The 17,492-nt window shown below is 53.3% G+C and overlaps 1 protein-coding gene across 1 annotated transcript in view; it reads right to left on the bottom strand.

The window, feature by feature from the left end:
• PFKFB3 (6-phosphofructo-2-kinase/fructose-2,6-biphosphatase 3) overlaps positions 1-16,939 on the bottom strand; it is an 85,820-nt gene extending 68,881 nt beyond the window's left edge. The window contains exon 1 of the mRNA XM_060159753.1: positions 16,825-16,939. Coding sequence (XP_060015736.1) covers positions 16,825-16,840 — 16 coding nt within the window. The 5' untranslated portion in view covers positions 16,841-16,939. The remainder of the gene's footprint in view (positions 1-16,824) is intronic.
• Between the last annotated feature and the right edge of the window lie 553 nt (positions 16,940-17,492).

The raw sequence follows: 17,492 nt of genomic DNA, 5'->3' as shown, positions 1-17,492 counted from the left end.
GCAGAATAAAACTCGAGGAAATGCCCCAGAAGAAGTCATCGGAGCTATTCTGCAGGGTCAACAACACATGAAGGCCTAGTGGCTGGGTGCTCCCAAGACAGGCAGCTGCAAACCCCAGAGACTCTGGAAAAGATGTCGGTTCGGGCTTCTGTTCCTTCGCGGGAAGCGCACCTTCTGTGTGATCGTTGTCAAGGACTGGGATAAGATTCTGATTTAATCAAGAAGCAAGAAAGATCCTCAAGTCAGAGATGACATTCTTTGAGGCCTCTTCTGTGCACTGAAGTATTAATGTTCCTATTAATTGATTAGTTAATTCAATATATGGTTATCAGTCATCTACCAGGCCCGAGGCTGGACAACAGGACACTACCTGGGAGCTTACAGTCTGGCTGGGGAAATGGAATGAACACACATTACAGCACAGGAACCACGACTACCTCCAGCTTGAAGACTGTAAGGCTAAATTTTTAAAAAATTAATTAAATTTAAAAATAAAAGAAGAAAATGCTGGATCTTTTTTGCAAAGAATTGCTCCTACTGTAATAGCGAATTCAACACCTATAAACATTTTAAAAATAAAACACTAGGGCTTCCCTGATGGCGCAGTGGTTGAGAGTCTGCCTGCCGATGCAGGGGACGCAGGTTCGTGCCCTGGTCTGGGAAGATCCCACAAGCCGCAGAGCGGCTGGGCCCGTGAGCCATGGCCGCTGAGCCTGCGCGTCCAGGGCCTGTGCTCCGCAACGGGAGAGGCCACAACAGTGAGAGGCCCATGTACTGCAAAAAAGTAAAATAAAATAAAACACTGGACAAATTTTAAAAAGACTTTAAGGCAGCCTGTGTTTTGAGTTTGGCCTTGAAGGGTAGGGTACAGATGCATCCAAGGAGGGAGCTGATGAGAAAAAGCAGAGCTGGGAAAGTGAGGGGTGTGCACAAGGAAAAGCATGCAATGAAACTGCAAGAAATGTAAAGAATTGCAAAACTTTGTGTTTCCGAGAGCGAAGGCAGAGTAAGGAAGATATGAGGGGAAAAAATCTCCGGAAGGTAAACTTTTCCCAAGGAAGACAGCATCCTTCCCCAACATCAAGTAGAAAACACAATCTCCAATCCACAAAGGAGAGAGAACTTCATCTACAGCCAGGTGCTAGAGGAACTAAACCTCCACCTCCACCATCAGCAGGCAAGTCCACAGAAATGAGTGTTTTCACCACCAAAAGGCAGGTACAAATAAAATGTTCATCGGAGCTCAGGGTGTAATAACCCCAAACCCAAAACAACCCAAAGGTCCACGAACAACAGAAAGGACACAACGAAACACTCCACAGCAACAAGGATGAACTAAGCCTTCTACAAACAACCACATGAGAAAATCTCATGGTCAGAATGTTGATGGAAAGAAGCCACCTTCAAAAGATACGTAATGTTAAAAAAAAGAATGAAATTTTGCCATTTGCAGCAACATGGATGGACTTGGAGGACATTATGCCCAGTGAAATAAATCAGATGGAGAAAGACAAATACTGTATGATATCACTTATATGTGGAATCTAAACAATAAACTAGTGGGCTTCCCTGGTGGTGCAGTGGTTAAGAATCCGCCTGCCAATGCAGGGGACATGGGTTCGAGCCCTGGTCCGGGAGGATCCCACATGCCGTGGAGCGGCTAAGCCCGTGCGCCACAACTGCTGAGCCTGCGCTCTAGAGCCGGCGCGCCTGGAGCCTGTGCTCCGCAACGGGAGAGGCCACTGCAATGAGAAGCCCGTGCACCGACATGAGGGGTGGCCCCCGCTCGCCGCAACTAGAGAAAGCCCGAGCGCAGCAACAAAGACCCAACGTAGCCAAAAATAAATTAAATAAATAAATAAATAAATAAAACTAGTGAATATAACAAAACAGAAACAAACTCACAGATATAGAGAGCAAACTAGTGGTTACCCGTGGGGAGACGGAAGGGGGAGGAGCAAGATATAGGGGTAGAGGTTTGAGACACACAAACCTACACGGGCTTCCCGGGGCTTCCCTGGTGGCGCAGTGGTTGAGAGTCCGCCTGCCGATGTAGGGGACACGGGTTCGTGCCCCAGTCCAGGAAGATCCCACATGCTGCGGAGCGGCTGGGCTCGTGAGCCATGGCTGCTGAGCCTGCGCGTCCGGAGCCTGTGCTCCGCAACGGAAGAGGCCACAACAGTGAGAGGCCCACGTGCCGCAAAAAAAAAAAAAAAAAAAAAAAAAAAGAATCATTACTATAGCCCTTTGGGGGCTAAAAATCAAATGCATGTTTAATGCTGTTAATCCTAACAGCATGAGAGATGAAAGAAGACCACTAGAACTTGCTGGAAGAGATGACCCAGTTAACTCTTCCATTTTATAGAGGAGAGAATGAAGGTCCAGAGAGATGAAGCGACCATCAGAGGTCCCTCGACAGGTAGAGACATCACAGGACTGGAACCCAGGTCCCTCCCGCCTGCCCAGCACACTCCCATACTCCCGGAGGGCTCCTGAGGCAGCTCCCAGGTCAAGGTCCACGTCACCCCTGCCCTGAAGCCCCCCTGCCCCGAAGCCGGCCCTCACGGAAGAAGGACAAGGAAGTGATGCGCAGGCAGAAGTCCAGACGGAGCCTGGAACCCAGGAGCAGCCTCAGCCATTCCTCCTGGTCACCCATCACCTTGACAAGGTCTATGAAATCTTTCTCTTTCTGCTCATCCAGGAAGTGGAGCCTAACCTTGCTTCTCAAAGGCTGAGAAACCAGCCGCTGTGAAGACAGTGAATTCTTTTTGTTTGTTTCTTGGAACAGCTTTCTTGAGATCTAATTCACCCATTTAAAACCATGCAAATTCACTGTTCCTTAGTATATTCACAGACTTGTGCAAACATCACAAATCTAGAACCTTTCCACCCCCCCCCACCCTGGAAGAACTCTTCAGCTGTCTCAGTCCCCATCTTCCTCCCCCTCTAACTTCTAGGCAACCTCAAATCTACTTACTGTCTCTATAGATTTGCCTTTTCTGGACAGTAAGTATCCATGAAATCATACAATCTTTTGGAAATAGCTTTTTCACTTAGAGTGTGTTTCAAGGTTGTCTAGGTTGTGGCATATTTCATTCCTTTTTGTTGCTGAACAGTATTTCATTGTATGGATATACCACATTTTAAAATATTTATCAGTCCACTGAGATTGGGTGGCTTCTCCTTTTGGGGGATTATGAGTAATGGTGCTATGAAAATGCATGCATATCTTTTTGCATAGATGTGTTTTTTCATTTCTCTGGGGCATATTCCTAGGAGTGGAACTGCTGGGTTATACAGTCTATGAATCCTTTGTATAAGCAGTGCCCTTGCTGGGACTTTCCTGGCAGTCCAGTGGTTAAGACTCCACGCATCCACTGCCGGGGGCGCGGGTTCAATCCCTGGGGGGGCTGCGCGGCACAGCCAAAAAAATTTTTTTTTTTTTTTTTGGCAGTATGCGGGCCTCTCACTGTTGTGGCCTCTCCCGTTGCGGAGCACAGGCTCCGGATGCGCAGGCCCAGCGGCCATGGCTCACAGGCCCAGCCGCTCCGCGGCATGTGGGATCTTCCCGGACCGGGGCACAAACCTGTGTCCCCTTCATCGGCAGGTGGACCCTCAACCCCTGCGCCACCAGGGAAGCCCCCCAAAAATTTTTAAAAATTTTTTTAAAGTGCCCTTGTCTGTACCCTTAGATACAGTGGGGTGAAGACAGCCAAGGAGAGTGATGGGAAGTGCCAAGAGGAACCAGGGGCAGGGGAAGGCGATGAGGCTGGAGGGGTGACCACACATCTCTCACCTCTGTTTTATCTTCTCATTTTGACATAATTTTAAACTTACAGAAGAATTTCAAGTAGCACAAAGAACTTCCATGTATCCTCCACCCAGATTCACCAGTTGTTAACATGTTGCCGTATTTACTTTATCAGTCTGTGTTATCACTATTTAAATAAATATATACATATCTTACATATACAAAATACCACACATAGTATTTTTAATTATTAAATATTCATACATATAATTTTTTTTGGAACCACAAGGATAAAATGTGCCCCATTCCTCCTTAATACTTACCTAAAAGCAAAGATGCTCGCCTACACGCATAACCACAGGACAACCATCAAAAGCAGGAAATTAACTCAAATACGATACAGGCTCCAAATGAATTCTGCCAATCGGCACCATCACGCCCAGCACCCCGGGCAGGACCACCCACCGCATTTACTGTCCTGTCTCTAATCTGGGTCCCTCCCTCTAAGGACCTAATACTTTAAAGTACCTACTATTTGAAATGGACTCTCCAAATCATTTCATTTCTCTGTTAAAACTTAAATATAATTGGTAATAGTAGAAACAAGAATTTAAAATTTTAAAATACGACTTTATGTCCTATTTAGATGCCATGTGACATTCAGTCCTGGATTGACCATCTTCTTCTTGCTACACGTCCACTCACTTAGCAAACGATCCCTTCTGTGGGCACAGACAGCAATCTAACTGCCTTACAGCTATTTTATAAACCATGAAAACGTACAGCTTTGGGAGCTGCTGATCTTTTTAACAAGTAGGAAGGAAAGTTCCTCTCCATGCTTTGGTGATTTGGGTATAGAGAACTGGGTTAATCTTAACCCTTGGTTCATCTCATGCTCCCATCCTTGACCCCTGAATGGCCCTCTTCTGTATGTTGGTTCGTTTTAATGATATAATAGACAACCAGGAATCTATCAGCCAATCGACATCTGAATTACCGGCTCTGATGACATCTGTCTGTACGAGAGAGAAGTAACCATTCTCCTGAATCTCATAAAAGAAATATCATTTTATTATATAGGTATTCCTCAAAAGCATATTGTTTAGTTTTTGTTGTTTTAATTTTATTTTTTAAAAAGTATCTGACTGTATCTAATGTTTTGAGATTTTTAAAATTGTCATGGATAATACAGAGTGTAGCTGTCTTCAGAGCGTAGCTCATTCAGACGGCCATAGAATATTCTGTTATGGGACTATACCAAGAGTGAGTTCATTCTTCTCTTGTCCATGTGCTTTCGGGTTGCTTAAAGGCATTCCTAATAGAATCTTAGAGTGAACGCCAGCGGCCCAGAAGTCTCTTTGTGACACACCTAGGAATGACACCTGGTTACAGGGTGTGCGGATTTCAACTTTACAATTCCAAACTGTTTCCCTCGCCCACCAGCAATATATCAGAGACCCTTCTGACCAGCATTCTCCCCGACACTTGGTAACGTCAGACTTCGTTTCTGCCAGCAAAGAAGGGTAAAAGGGAGCCTTCCGGGCTTCCCTGGTGGCGCAGTGGTTGAGAGTCCGCCTGCCGATGCAGAAGACACGGGTTCGTGCCCCGGTCTGGGAAGATCCCACATGCTGCGGAGCGGCTGCGCCGTGAGCCATGGCTGCTGAGCCTGCGCGTCCGGAGCCTGTGCTCCGCAATGGGAGAGGCCACAGCAGTGAGAGGCCCGCGTACCGCAAAAAAAAAAAAAAAAAAAAAGGGAGCCTTCCACGGTGATCTCCATCTGTGTTTTCCTGAGAAGTGAAGAGGCTAAATTTCTCTTTTTTTTTCTTCAGCCCGTTACACACTCCCTGATTTATAAAAGGTTTTTACTAGTCATCTGGTTATTTCTAACAGAAGTCAGAGAAAGGAACATGGCCGCGGAGACACACAGGCCCGTCCCCTTGCTGGGCACAGCTGGTTCTCCTGGAGAGCAGATGACCAGTTTAGTGTCATGCCATGTATTACTTATTGGGAGGCATCCACAATGAATTTGTAAGAGTTTTATATGGTTAAGAAACCAATTTCCTCTAAAGCAGTAGTGACCGTATGACCTTTCACTGCATTCAAATGACTTTATCCAGAAAGCTTTTATATCATCCGGGATTTACACCAAACATGATTTCAGCTGGAATGCTTTCTGTTTTCTTTTCCCCACTCACATCTGGGAAACGATGCAACAACAGCAAACGTGATTCGTGGTAAAGTGGATGCAGACTGACTCATTTTCATGAAAAGGGGATGACATTTGAGTTTTAGGCTTTTCACACTGAAACCAGGCAATTTGCAGGTTCAGACTCCTGTGCTGTTATTACAGCAAGTTGATGATAAAATTCTTGCTCTGATTTCCTGATGCGGCTGTTGGCAGAATTGCTTTGAAACGTATTTTCCATACTTTCAAGCCGTAACCCAGGGCCACAGAATTAGCTTGGATTCTATTTGTTGTCCAAACGTGGTTGAGGTTTTCAAACCTCTTTCTCTAACATGAGGCCGTCTAGGGGTCACCAAGCCCAAGGCATGAGGGTTGGCTGGAGGTGGGGAGGCTGACCCACTGTCCCAGTTTGCCTGGGATGAGGAAGTGGCTGGGTTTTGGGACTGTCGAGGCTGAAACAGGGAAATCGCGGGTGATCCCCGGTGAGCTGGTCACCCCGCTAGGAGGCTAACTTGGTCAGCTGGTGGCCGGCCTGAGTTTGTTCAGGAAGCCTGCCTGGAGTGGGGTTTTCCTTTTCTCTCCACAATGGGGGCCTTCACACTTTAAGGAAACTGAGGAACGGAGAGAAATTTAATTGCTACTTTGGTACTACTGACATGGAAACACTGGCCCCGTGGGAAACCTACCAGTCGCTTCCCTCCCAGCTTGGAAACTATCTGTGCCCAGTGCCACACGGAAACTTGACAAATCCCTTATGTGAGGCAAGAATGGTCAACCCTGATTTGACTTGGAAGCCAGTTGCTTCTTATAAGAAGCATCTATCTGGAGACGAACCCGGAGCATAACGGATCTTCGCAGAGGGCCGCGTGCCGAGTCCCAAACCTCTTGAATCCTCTCGTAGTTACTCAACAGGCACGGGGCCCCCTAACCCCACCCTGCTGTGACCTGTCCCCTTGGCTGGTCCTGAGGCTGTTAACATCCTCAGCATCCCCACAGATCAGCCAGGGGGCAGTCGTGGGAGCTACCCTGACTCACTCTCTCTCCCCCCACGTCCAGTCCATCCACAGGCCCCGCGGTCTCTACCTCCTGAACACACTCAGAACGCAACCTCCCACTGCACCACCCGGACCCCAGCCCACGGCACCGCTCGCGGGCCACCTTAGCCGACTCCCGTGCCACCTGCAACCTGCTCTCGGGAGGGCAGCCACGGACCATCCAGAGGGTTTGCTAACCTAAAGTTCACTCGAGCCTCGCCCTCACTAAAACCCTCCCAGGGCCTCCCACCCACTCCAAGGAGGAGGTCAAAGCCTTACCACAGCCTCGAGGACCCAAATGACCCACGCTTTCTGAGCCATGTCCCACACCCACTACACACCAGCCCCACTGGCCTCCACACTCAGCCCACTGTGGCCACAGGGCCTTTGCATCTACACGTCCCCCTGCCAGACACTCTCCTAAGATACTGTGTGGTCCACTCCCCCAGTCCCTTCGGTTTCTGCCCAGATGTCCTCTCAGTGACCATCCTATCATCCTACTTAAAACAGCAGCCCCCGCCTCCTCCCTCTTCTTTCCCATGTTATTTTTCTCCCCAGCACTGGTACCCACTGGACACATACCGTACTCACTCGTCTGTTACCGTCTGTCTCCCCGTCAGGACGTAAGGCCACGAGGGCAGGTGTCTCTGTCCAGTTCCCTGCTGCACCCTCAGCACTTGACCCAGCCCTGCTCCACGAGGCGCTGAACAGACATTTGCCGCATGATGGGAGGGGCTAATGGGGGCGACTAAAGTATTGATAACATCACGGGGCTGGGGGCGGTCGGCACAGGCAGGGGCAGCGCAGCCAGCCTCCTAGTGTGTTTCTTGCCTTTTCTTCTCAAGTTCCTCAGCTGTAACTCTCCCTTTCCTATATTCCCAAAATGTTTACTTTCTGATGTTTTCCAGCAAAACATGGCCCATGCAGATGGCTGCTTGACGGGGGCCTCCCTCCCTCTAGATGGATCTGCTGCTTCCTCCCACGGGCCCCTGGCTCAGAAACCCATTCCCCAAAGGACAGGCAGGTCACTTGCACCCCCCAGACCTGACAGAGACCCTCAGTCACACCCAGAACCCGAGGTGCAAGGGAGTCTGGGAGGTGCCGGTGAGGGCTTCCTAGCATTTTCAAGAGTGTGGGTCCCTCCCCATTCATGGCCTTGAAATGGGTCTTTGGAGCCCGACCAGAATCTTTAATGAAATGGAATAGACTGGAAATGTTACCGTGTACCTTGTATCCTACAGATAAGATCGATTCATGAATCTTTCTGCCCAGGCATCAACCCAGAACCGTTAAATCAGAATTTCCGGAGCATCCGACTTTTTTAAAAAACTCCCCAGTTAACCCAAGTGTGTGGCCAGGAATGAGATAAACGGTCCCCTGTACCCGTTGTTCCCGGGCAGCATGAGCTACCCCAGCAGTCAGGGGGTGTGCTGCCCAGGGCCAGGCTTTCCCGAGAGTCTGCATCAAAATGCATCTTTCTGTGCTCAGGACCTCTCTCCTTCTCTCTTCCTGCTTCAAAGCCCACATGGGGGCACCTTGCTAAGCTCCTGTCCGACCCCCACCGGCTGACGGAATCTTGCCCTTCCTGTGAAGACTGGCCCTTGTCCCCAGGCCTCTGGATGAGGCCTCAGCGGGAGGCCTTCCTGAATCCCATCGCTGGGTGCAGCAGGTGAGGCCGACAGTCAAAATAGCAAAGCAATCGGCCCTCGGTTGTTTTCTCAAAAGCATCAGCATCCCTGCACTTCCAGGCAGGAGGGCCAGGGCAGCACAGCCCCAAACCCTCCTGTTCCGTAGATGTCACCTGCCCGGCCCCTGATCAGGGCCGTGACACGTCCAGGCTGGGCCCCCTCGCTCAGTCTGGACACCAATGCAGGCAGGAGCCGGACGTGCTGTTTCAGGCCAGTGGGATGGGGGCTTGCTCCTCTTACTGTTGTCCCTCCTCCGGCCTTGTCACCAGGAGGAATCCGGGAACTGTTCTCTGCAGGTCATGAAAGGACGAGCAGCTTTCATGTTCTTCTTTTCGGTTCTCTGCATTTTCCAAGTTGCTCACAATTGAACTTACGTGGGAAACACTACAGCTTCAGTTTTTTTTTAAAGGCTTGTTGATGTGGACCATTTTTTTAATAAGATGAACCATTTTATTTATTTATTCATTTATTTATTTATGGCTGTGTTGGGTCTTCGTTGCTGCGCACAGGCTTTCTCTAGCTGCGGCGAGCGGGGGCTACTGCTCGCTGTGGTACACTTGCTTCTCATTGCAGTGGGTTCTCTTGTTGTGGAGCACGGGCTCTAGGTGCGTAGTCTCAGTAGTTGTAGCACGTGGGCTCAGTCGTTGTGGCTCGCGTGCTCTAGAGCGCAGGCTCAGTACTTGTGGCGCACGGGCTTAGTTGCTCCATGGCATGTGGGATCTTCCCGGACCAGGGCTCGAACCCGTGTCCCCTGCATTGGCAGGCGGATTCTTAACCACTGCGCCACCAGGGAAGTCTATGTGGACCATTATTCAAAGTCTTTATTGAGTTTGTTACAATATTGCTTCTGTTTTATATTTTGGTTTTTTGGCCCCGAGGAATGTGGGATCTTAGCTCCCCAACCAGGGATTGAACCCGCACCCACTGCATTGGAAGGCGAAGTCTTAACCACTGGATAGCCAGGAAAGTCCCCGGGGCTTCGATTTTTGATATACATGATTTACAGCTCTTCCCCAGGCCCCCTGTGAACACGTGAGGCTCGGTCACTCTTTGCTGAAGTTCCGCACGGAAGGCCCTGCTACTGGTGATTCCTTTAGACTCTGGGGAGACCTGCCAAGAGACGGTGGTTACGAGCTCCCTGCAGGATGCAGACCCAGGATGACGTCGGCCTGACATCACGGGCAAGTTCCAGAAGGGTTCCGTATGCTTCCACAAAAGGCGGGCTCCAACACCGACTTCCTTTTGGTCCAATTTCCGTCCTGAAGTCGTAGCCGGAGGAGTGCAGAGACCAGAGACCGCAGGCCCAAGACGCCATCATTTGCCACTCGCCTCCTGCCTGGAGCTGCTGGAGAGACAGGCCAGGGTGCCCGGGACAGAGTCCCTGGAGGACCCGGCCCAGCGGGGACCCCCAGCCTCCCGTGGCCCGGCTTAGCCAAGGAGCTCGGAGGGGGAGACGGGGCGCATGTGTGACAAGCGTCCCAGCAACTGGGAAGCATCAGTCTCTGGGCCGGAGCTGCAGGGAATCTCACTTCACCCCCTTTGTTTCCAGATGGGTCAACCGAGGCTGAGCGCCATCCAGGGGTGGCCCTGAGACCCAGCCCGTCACCAACACACGGTGGACCTGCCACCACTGGGTCTCCCAGCGCCCGGCCGGGGTGTCTCCCCGACGGCACACATCTGACTCCTGCTGAGGGCACGGCCCCACATCCTTAGATGCTTCCTGCAGCTTCCGCGTCACTTCTGCCACCTGTGGGTACCTGCCCTGCCCCAGCCGCTCTCAGGACTGTCCCAACAATGATGAATAAACGCTGAGAGAAGAGCCTGTCTGTAAACAGGACTGGCTCCTCCGCCTCCTGGGCTCTGAGGATCATCACCTGGGGCTATCACACTGGGGGCAGCGGCAGAGGTTATAAAAGACCCGGCAGAGGTTATAAAAGACCCGGGCTCTTAGGTTACAGACCTCAGACCTCAACTCCTGCAGAACAGCAGGCGGGCCAGGGGCCAGGGGTGGGAACACTCCTGACCTCCCTCCCCTCCCCTCCCCTCCTTTGTCCCCTCCCCTCACTGCCTGTGCCCCTCCCCCTGCTCTTCCCGGGCTTCTCCTGTGACTTTGTGACTTCCTGTGTTCGTTTTATCCAGCTTTCATCTAAATGCAGCATTTGGGAAGGACGGGAAGACACAGTCTGCCTGCCTCTTGTAGGGCCCCCAGGTGCTGATTCCGGCACCTCCCAGGAATCTGATGCAGATAAGGAGGAAACAGGAGGCCACCCACGTAGGTGCCAGGAGCTGGGACGGAGGTGACCACCCAGGCCCTGCCCTGGGAAAGTCCTGTGAAGTTAAAGATTCGCATTCCTTGCAGGGGAGGTAAAGGGATGATGCATGCTTGGACGCTTCCTGGAGGTACAGTTCCTGAGCATGTGGTACTTTTAGCTCCACAAGGAGAAGAGTGCCTGCTTGCACCGGGCCCCCAGGTCTGAACTAACCAAGGTGCAGACCACACTCAGGCACACAGCATCAGGTGCTGTTGTTATTGTCGTTTGGACCCTGCAACTTCACCCAAAAGCACCAAAATCGTGACCACAGTAGAAATCAGAAGAGTGTCCGCCTTGCTTACATTTATGACTTGGTATTGTCTTTATTTTAAATTACACGTGGGACGCTGACCCTAATCTTTCGGTGATTAGGGATCTGACGGTCTTACTTCAACTCTGCAACTACCCACTGCAGAAGAAAATGGAGTTTTGGACAAATTAACCAGGCAAAGGATTTATGAAGCACTTGCTACCACCTGGCCAGAGAGAAGTATGAGATCTAGACCCTCCCCCAAATGGAGGACAATTAAGTGCGAGGACAAGTAACTGCCTGCGAGAGCCCCATCTGCATAGAATAGATGGAAAATGGGGCAGAGAAGACTTGAACTTGAGCAGGGCCTTAAGGAACCACCAGAAGCCTACACGTGCCCACGTGTATATCCACACGTGTGCAAATGTACCGTGAAGGATGGTGGCACCTGGGAGGGTGCGGCTGGGTCCTCGGAGGGGAGAGGAAGCAGGAGGGAAGCACAGATGTGGGAGCACAGGGACGCTGGTGGCCACTACTGGACACTGAGGACACGGGCCACAGCAGAGGACACGCTTTAAGATAACGGGAAGAGGCTTCCCTGGTGGCGCAGTGGTTGAGAGTCCACCTGCCGATGCAGGGGACACGGGTTCGTGCCCCGGTCCGGGAAGATCCCACATGCTGCGGAGCGGCTGGGCCCGTGAGCCATGGCCGCTGAGCCTGCGGTCCGGAGCCTGTGCTCCGCAACAGGAGAGGCCACGACAGTGAGAGGCCCGAGTACCGCAAACAAAAACAAAAACAAAACAAAAACAAACCAAAAAAGATAACGGGAAGGCATTAGAAGGGCGCAGCCCAGGGATCAAAGACCTGAGAAGACAAAGCAGAGGATTCAGAAGGGAAACCTGGAGACAGAGGCCCTGCGGGGAAACAGGCAGGCCCAGCCTGGTTGGCGGCTGCTTCCCTGGGGCCGTAGTCTCCGAAATGGAGCCCGTCCTGCCCAGCAAGCTGCCAGACCCCAAGGGAGGAAAGTTTGCCTGAGGACAGAGCCCGCCAGCAGGGCCCCAGAGTGGAGGGCGGTGCCGGCCCAGCACCGGAGCTCAGGGGAGGGATGAAAGGACCAGGGGCCAGCCCAGCCCTGCCGAGTCTAGTCGGGATCTGCTCTTTGCACTCCTACTGGGAGTGAAAGGAAGGAGAGGTCCCGGGTTTGGGTCCAAAAATGCTGACCTAACTGCGATGGAGTTCCCGCTGCAAGCAGCTCACCTGCAGGAACCCCTAAGGTGCTGCATCTCCTGCAACAGTGGGACTTGTCTTTGCCTCCGTGCCCAGCAGCGGACGGGGCAGTTCCTGGGCAGCTGTGACCTGTCATCTGGCTGGAGTATCATCTCCACGACACCAGACCCATGTTATGAGTCCAGCCCCTGACAGCTGTGCCCTTGGGGCCACGGGAGACAGGGGAACCCCGACTGTCCCCACGTGTAGTCCCATCCCTTCCACCTGCCTCTCTCAAGGATTCAGAAGAGTCAGGCATCTAAGTCTGTCTCTCGGCTCATTTCTAACGTGGAAGACGTCTGATGTTCATAACGGCAGACTTATCATACTGTACGGTCTCAGCCTGACACACATCATACCACATCCCAAGCTAGCCCATCACTGGGGTCCAAGCCGGAAAGGCAGAGCCTCAGCCCAGCGCTGCTCAGCACACGAGCTGACCGTTGTGTATGGAGCCTCTCTGAGCTTCACGTCCTTCACCTTCACAGTGGAAATAATAGCCCCTGGGGTAGCTGTGAGGACAAATGCACATGTGCAAAGCACTCAGCACAGGACCTGGAAGGTGGTCCCTAAGTGTGTTGGTTTCTTTCTGTTATTTATTATTAGAACCTTCACCCCTATCCCCATCCCTACTGAAGGTAGGATGTGCAGGAATACTTAGGGCTCCACCATCTGAAGACATTTTTTTTCAGCATCTCCACCTGAAAGGGACCTCGAGAATTTAGCCAAGACCACAGTCTCTGAACAGAGCACTCCTCAACCCTCTAGAAAATCACCATCTAGCCTGCCTTTAACAGCCTCCAGAGAGAGAAGTTTCCAGCTTTAATCACCCCATTCACCACCTTCCTCCTGGGGCCCACCTAAGTTCTTCCCACCCCTTTGTTCTCATGAGTTTCCCTCATGGTCCACGTCAGGGCATTTCCTTCTTACTCGAGCCCATCTCAAAATTCCAGCAGCTCAGCTGAGGGTCGGACTCTGTTCGCCCCACTAGCCCCCAGCACCTTGGAGCCACCAAGCAGAGAGGCCAGGGCGGATGTGAGTGTGAACGCGGTGCCCGCATGCCATCCCCTCAGCCGGCGGGGAAGGGCACCGTCGGCTACTGCCTGCCACCCCGCCCCACCATTCACCCATCTCAGGCTACACAGTCCCTGCTGGCCATTATCACAGCAGGTGGACCATGCCGGGGAGGTGTGACTGCGGTGAGGGAACTGTCAAGTCTGTCATTCACCGAGAACCTCCAGCGTGCCCGGCGCAGAGCAGGTGCTCTGTCTAGAGAATGAATGAATGAACGAATGAATGAACGAGCGAATGAATGAATGAGCGAGCGAGTGAGTGGCGTGCAGTCACTGAACTCTGCCCTAATTACATTCAGTGCCACCGATCAAGGCAAGGCCCAGGACAAGTACCAAAGATCGACTGGTCATCTCTTTGTTCCCCCAGATCCGCTGTCACGAAGGGCAAATCCACCCGTCTCCGGTCCCCGCAGGCTGACCTGCACACACACGACAGGCTCCCTGGTCCTCGGCTGCCCATGTCCTGGGGTCAGAGGGAGGGAGCAGCGTGGGGCCTCTGCGGGGGCCACAAGCCACCTGCATCCTCCAGGGAGGGGCAGCCCTCCTTGGGCCACTGGCTCCAGTGACTGCTCCACCCTCACCCCTCAGACCTGGGGTGGGACTGCCTGGGCTTCTGCAATATCCCCTGTGGTTTTCCTCTACCCTAACCCAAACCTTTGTAACAGCCTTCATTAAATTCTTTTCAACTTGCCCTATATGAGCGGGCATGTGCTTCCTGCCAGGCCCTGACCCAGCTGGTCCCCGAGTCTTACTTGTCAAGACACAGAAACACAGCCTGGGAAGGGAATCAGCGGTCAACTAACCTTCTAGACGTTAGCTACAAGGAAGTCCTTCTCCATCTGGCTTCTCTTCATTTTGCGCGGAGAGAAGCAAAGTCTTTTCATTTCCCATTTTTTAAATTACTTTTTTTGAATAGTTAATAGATTCAGATGGTTCAAAATTCTTTTAAAGTATAAAAGAGGGGCTTCCCTGGTGGCGCAGTGGTTGAGAGTCCGCCTGCCGATGCAGGGGACACGGGTTCGTGCCCCGGTCCGGGAAGATCCCACATGCCATGGAGCGGCTGGGCCCGTGAGCCATGGCCGCTGGGCCTGCGTGTCCGGAGCCTGTGCTCCGCAACGGGAGAGGCCACAACAGTGAGAGGCCCGCGTACGGAGAAAAAAAAAAAAAAAGTATAAAAGAGTATATATATACTGAAGTCTGAATATATACTGTATATATATTCCATATATGTACATACACTGAAGTCTCCAGCACCGGGACAGTTCCAGGGATGGGATGCCATATCCCCGGTCACGGGCCCAGCTTTCCACCTCCAGGCAGGTCCAGATGACGTCTCATCACCAGATTGAACAAACCCGGCCTTGCCATCATTTCCACTTACTGTGTTCACTTCTCAACAGGAGGTTCCGACCAAGCCAAATGGGGAGGTTCTGCCTTGGGCTGGAAGCAAGCCCTCAGGGCCCCTGCCCTGGCTCACACCAAAGCTTCCAGAAAACCCAACAACGCCTGTTTCTCACACCCTGGCCCTTTAGGAATCAGCATTCACAGAATGGAGGGGCAGGATTCACCTCTCCAGGCAGCAGTGTTCTCTTCAGATTAGAAAAAAAAAAAGTCAAAGCTTAACGTGGCTGGCGGCGGGCAGACAGACGTCTATCGCATGTGACCTAATGATGCCATCACATAGGGAAACCTTCACAGGTGAACACTCACTCAACAGCCCAGGTACTTAAGCCTCCTGCATAAGGCTCCCTCCAGCTCTGTGACAAGTAAACGGGCACTTCGCCTCCTAGGAGTTTGCCTCCAGAGACCACAGAACACAGCAGATAAATGACCATTCACACTGCAGCTAAATGAGGTCAGCTGGGGACTCGGGGGAACGTCCAGGGACACGGCATTGCCGTTATATATGGAATAATGGAGCCAATGAAGACGGTGAGTTTGGGACCACACATCATCAGCTCAGGATCCGACTGAACCCTGAACCCTCTGTCCCTGCTCGTGGCTTTCACCTTCCTTCTCAACATCCCCACAGCACAGGGAGTGCCAACCATGCATCTTCACAACCAGGACCTCACAGTGGCACCTTGGCAACCTCCGTTTAAGGGACAAAGGCTAATAGGGTAATACTGGCAACCGTAGCATTAACCTGACGATTAATCGGGATTATGAGAGAAGTGAAGAGACAGCCAGAAAGGTGGGGTGGAGGCAGCGGCGGGAAGCCACGCAGCCAGTCCCAGGTACCCGGGTGCCTGGGAGGGAGTCTCGGCTTCCTCTCTGTTCGCCCCGGTCAGTGGTACCCAGGTGGGGGTGGGGAAAGCTTGGGTCAGAGTGACAATGGGTCACCGAGCCCAAGCCCCTTCCAACACAAACAGAAAAACTAGGAGGAGCCAATCAGCTCTGTTCGGAAAGTAAAAACGAGTCTCCTCCATCCCAGGCTCCGACCTGAGGGTGGCAAGTCCCGGCCCAGCTCTGCAGCGCCCTGGGCACAGCAGGGCCTCCATCGCCCTGCCCGGAAATTGGGGCCCCGCGAGCATCTGGGATTTTCCGGCAGGCCTCGCGCACCCAGCCCGCGGTGCAGGTGGGCCAGGTGGGGCGCTGGGTGCCAGCTGCCAGGCGCAGGGAGGCAGGTCTTGCCTGGCCGGCCGGCCGTTTCCCCGCGCCTCTGCATGCTGAGCCGCGCGCCTCTCACCCGTCCCGGTCCCCACACGGTCGTCCCGGTTCACGCGCTCGTTTTGCGGATGAAGAAACTGAGGTTCCGGGTGGTTAACTGACTTCCCGAGAGTCAGAGGGTAGAAAAGGCCGAAGGCAGGACCCGTACTCGGACCTGCTTCCACACCGCCGAGCTGCCCACCCCCAACCCCTCGCCCTCCAGTCCCTCCCGGAGACTCGGACCGCAATCCGAGCGCGCCGCCGGGACCCCACGCTGCAAACCTCTCGACACCGTAGAACAATCGACCCCCCGCCCCAAATCTCCAGTCCGCCGGGAGAACCCGATTCCACCTGGATCTCAGAACTTGCTGCGGCGCAATCCGGGTGCGGTCCAAGTATCGCGACCGCGCTCTGCTCGCCGGCTCTGCGCACCGGCTCCGGCACGTGGGGTCGGCCGCCGAGTGCCCGGAAGGGGCGACGTGGGGTCGCAGGGGCGATGCGGCAGGAGAGGGGCAGTGTGGGGTCGGGCCCCGCGCCCTCCCGGCCGCCCCCCGGCACCTGGCGGCGCAGGTCTCCCGCTCCGGCCCGGGAGCGCTAGCGGGGGGACTCCGCCTACCTTTCCGGAAGGGCATCCTGGAGGGGCGCTCCGGGAGGGGCCGGCCCGGGACACCGAGGCCGGGCGACGTCCGAGTGCCAGCCCCGCGGCTCGGGGGTGCCTACGGGCACCGGGTGCCGGGCGAGGGAGGGGGGAAAGGGACATATTTGGGCAAAGGCCGGGGCGTCACCGGCGGAGGGAGGAACCACGGCGAAGCGGGAAGCGCGGCCCCGGGGCGGGCCTGGCGGAAACCACTTAACCCCTGAGCTCCCGGCCGAGCAGCGCGCCGGCGGCCTCCCCAGCCCGAGCCGGGGTCTGGGTCGCGAGCCCCCCGCGCTGTGCATCGGAGCTGGGCCTGCCTCTCCCGACGCCCCTGAGCGGAAAGGAAACTCCTGATCGGGAAGAAAAGCAACTCGCTCATCCACGCCTTTGGGCGGCTGGAGGACATCATCCCTGGAAGTATTTGGGGAACTTTATTCCATTTTAATCTTTTTGTCCTCAGGCCCAGGAGTCCGCTCAAAGGCTGGTTGACTTGACTTGAAATTAAGGGAGGGCTGGGGGGAGCAATCCCACACACAGCTCAATAAATATGTTAAAAAATAATGATGGTAGTGGGACTTCAGGAACTATAACCCAGAGAAATGGGGGAGGGGCCTCACCCCTCACATTACTATTTATTTTGCCTTTGG

This window comes from Lagenorhynchus albirostris, chromosome 1 (genome assembly GCF_949774975.1).
Source record: "Lagenorhynchus albirostris chromosome 1, mLagAlb1.1, whole genome shotgun sequence".
NCBI classification, from domain to species: domain Eukaryota; kingdom Metazoa; phylum Chordata; class Mammalia; order Artiodactyla; family Delphinidae; genus Lagenorhynchus; species Lagenorhynchus albirostris.
The sequence above is the reverse complement of the archived record's forward strand: the minus strand, read 5'-3'. Positions and strand labels throughout refer to the sequence as shown.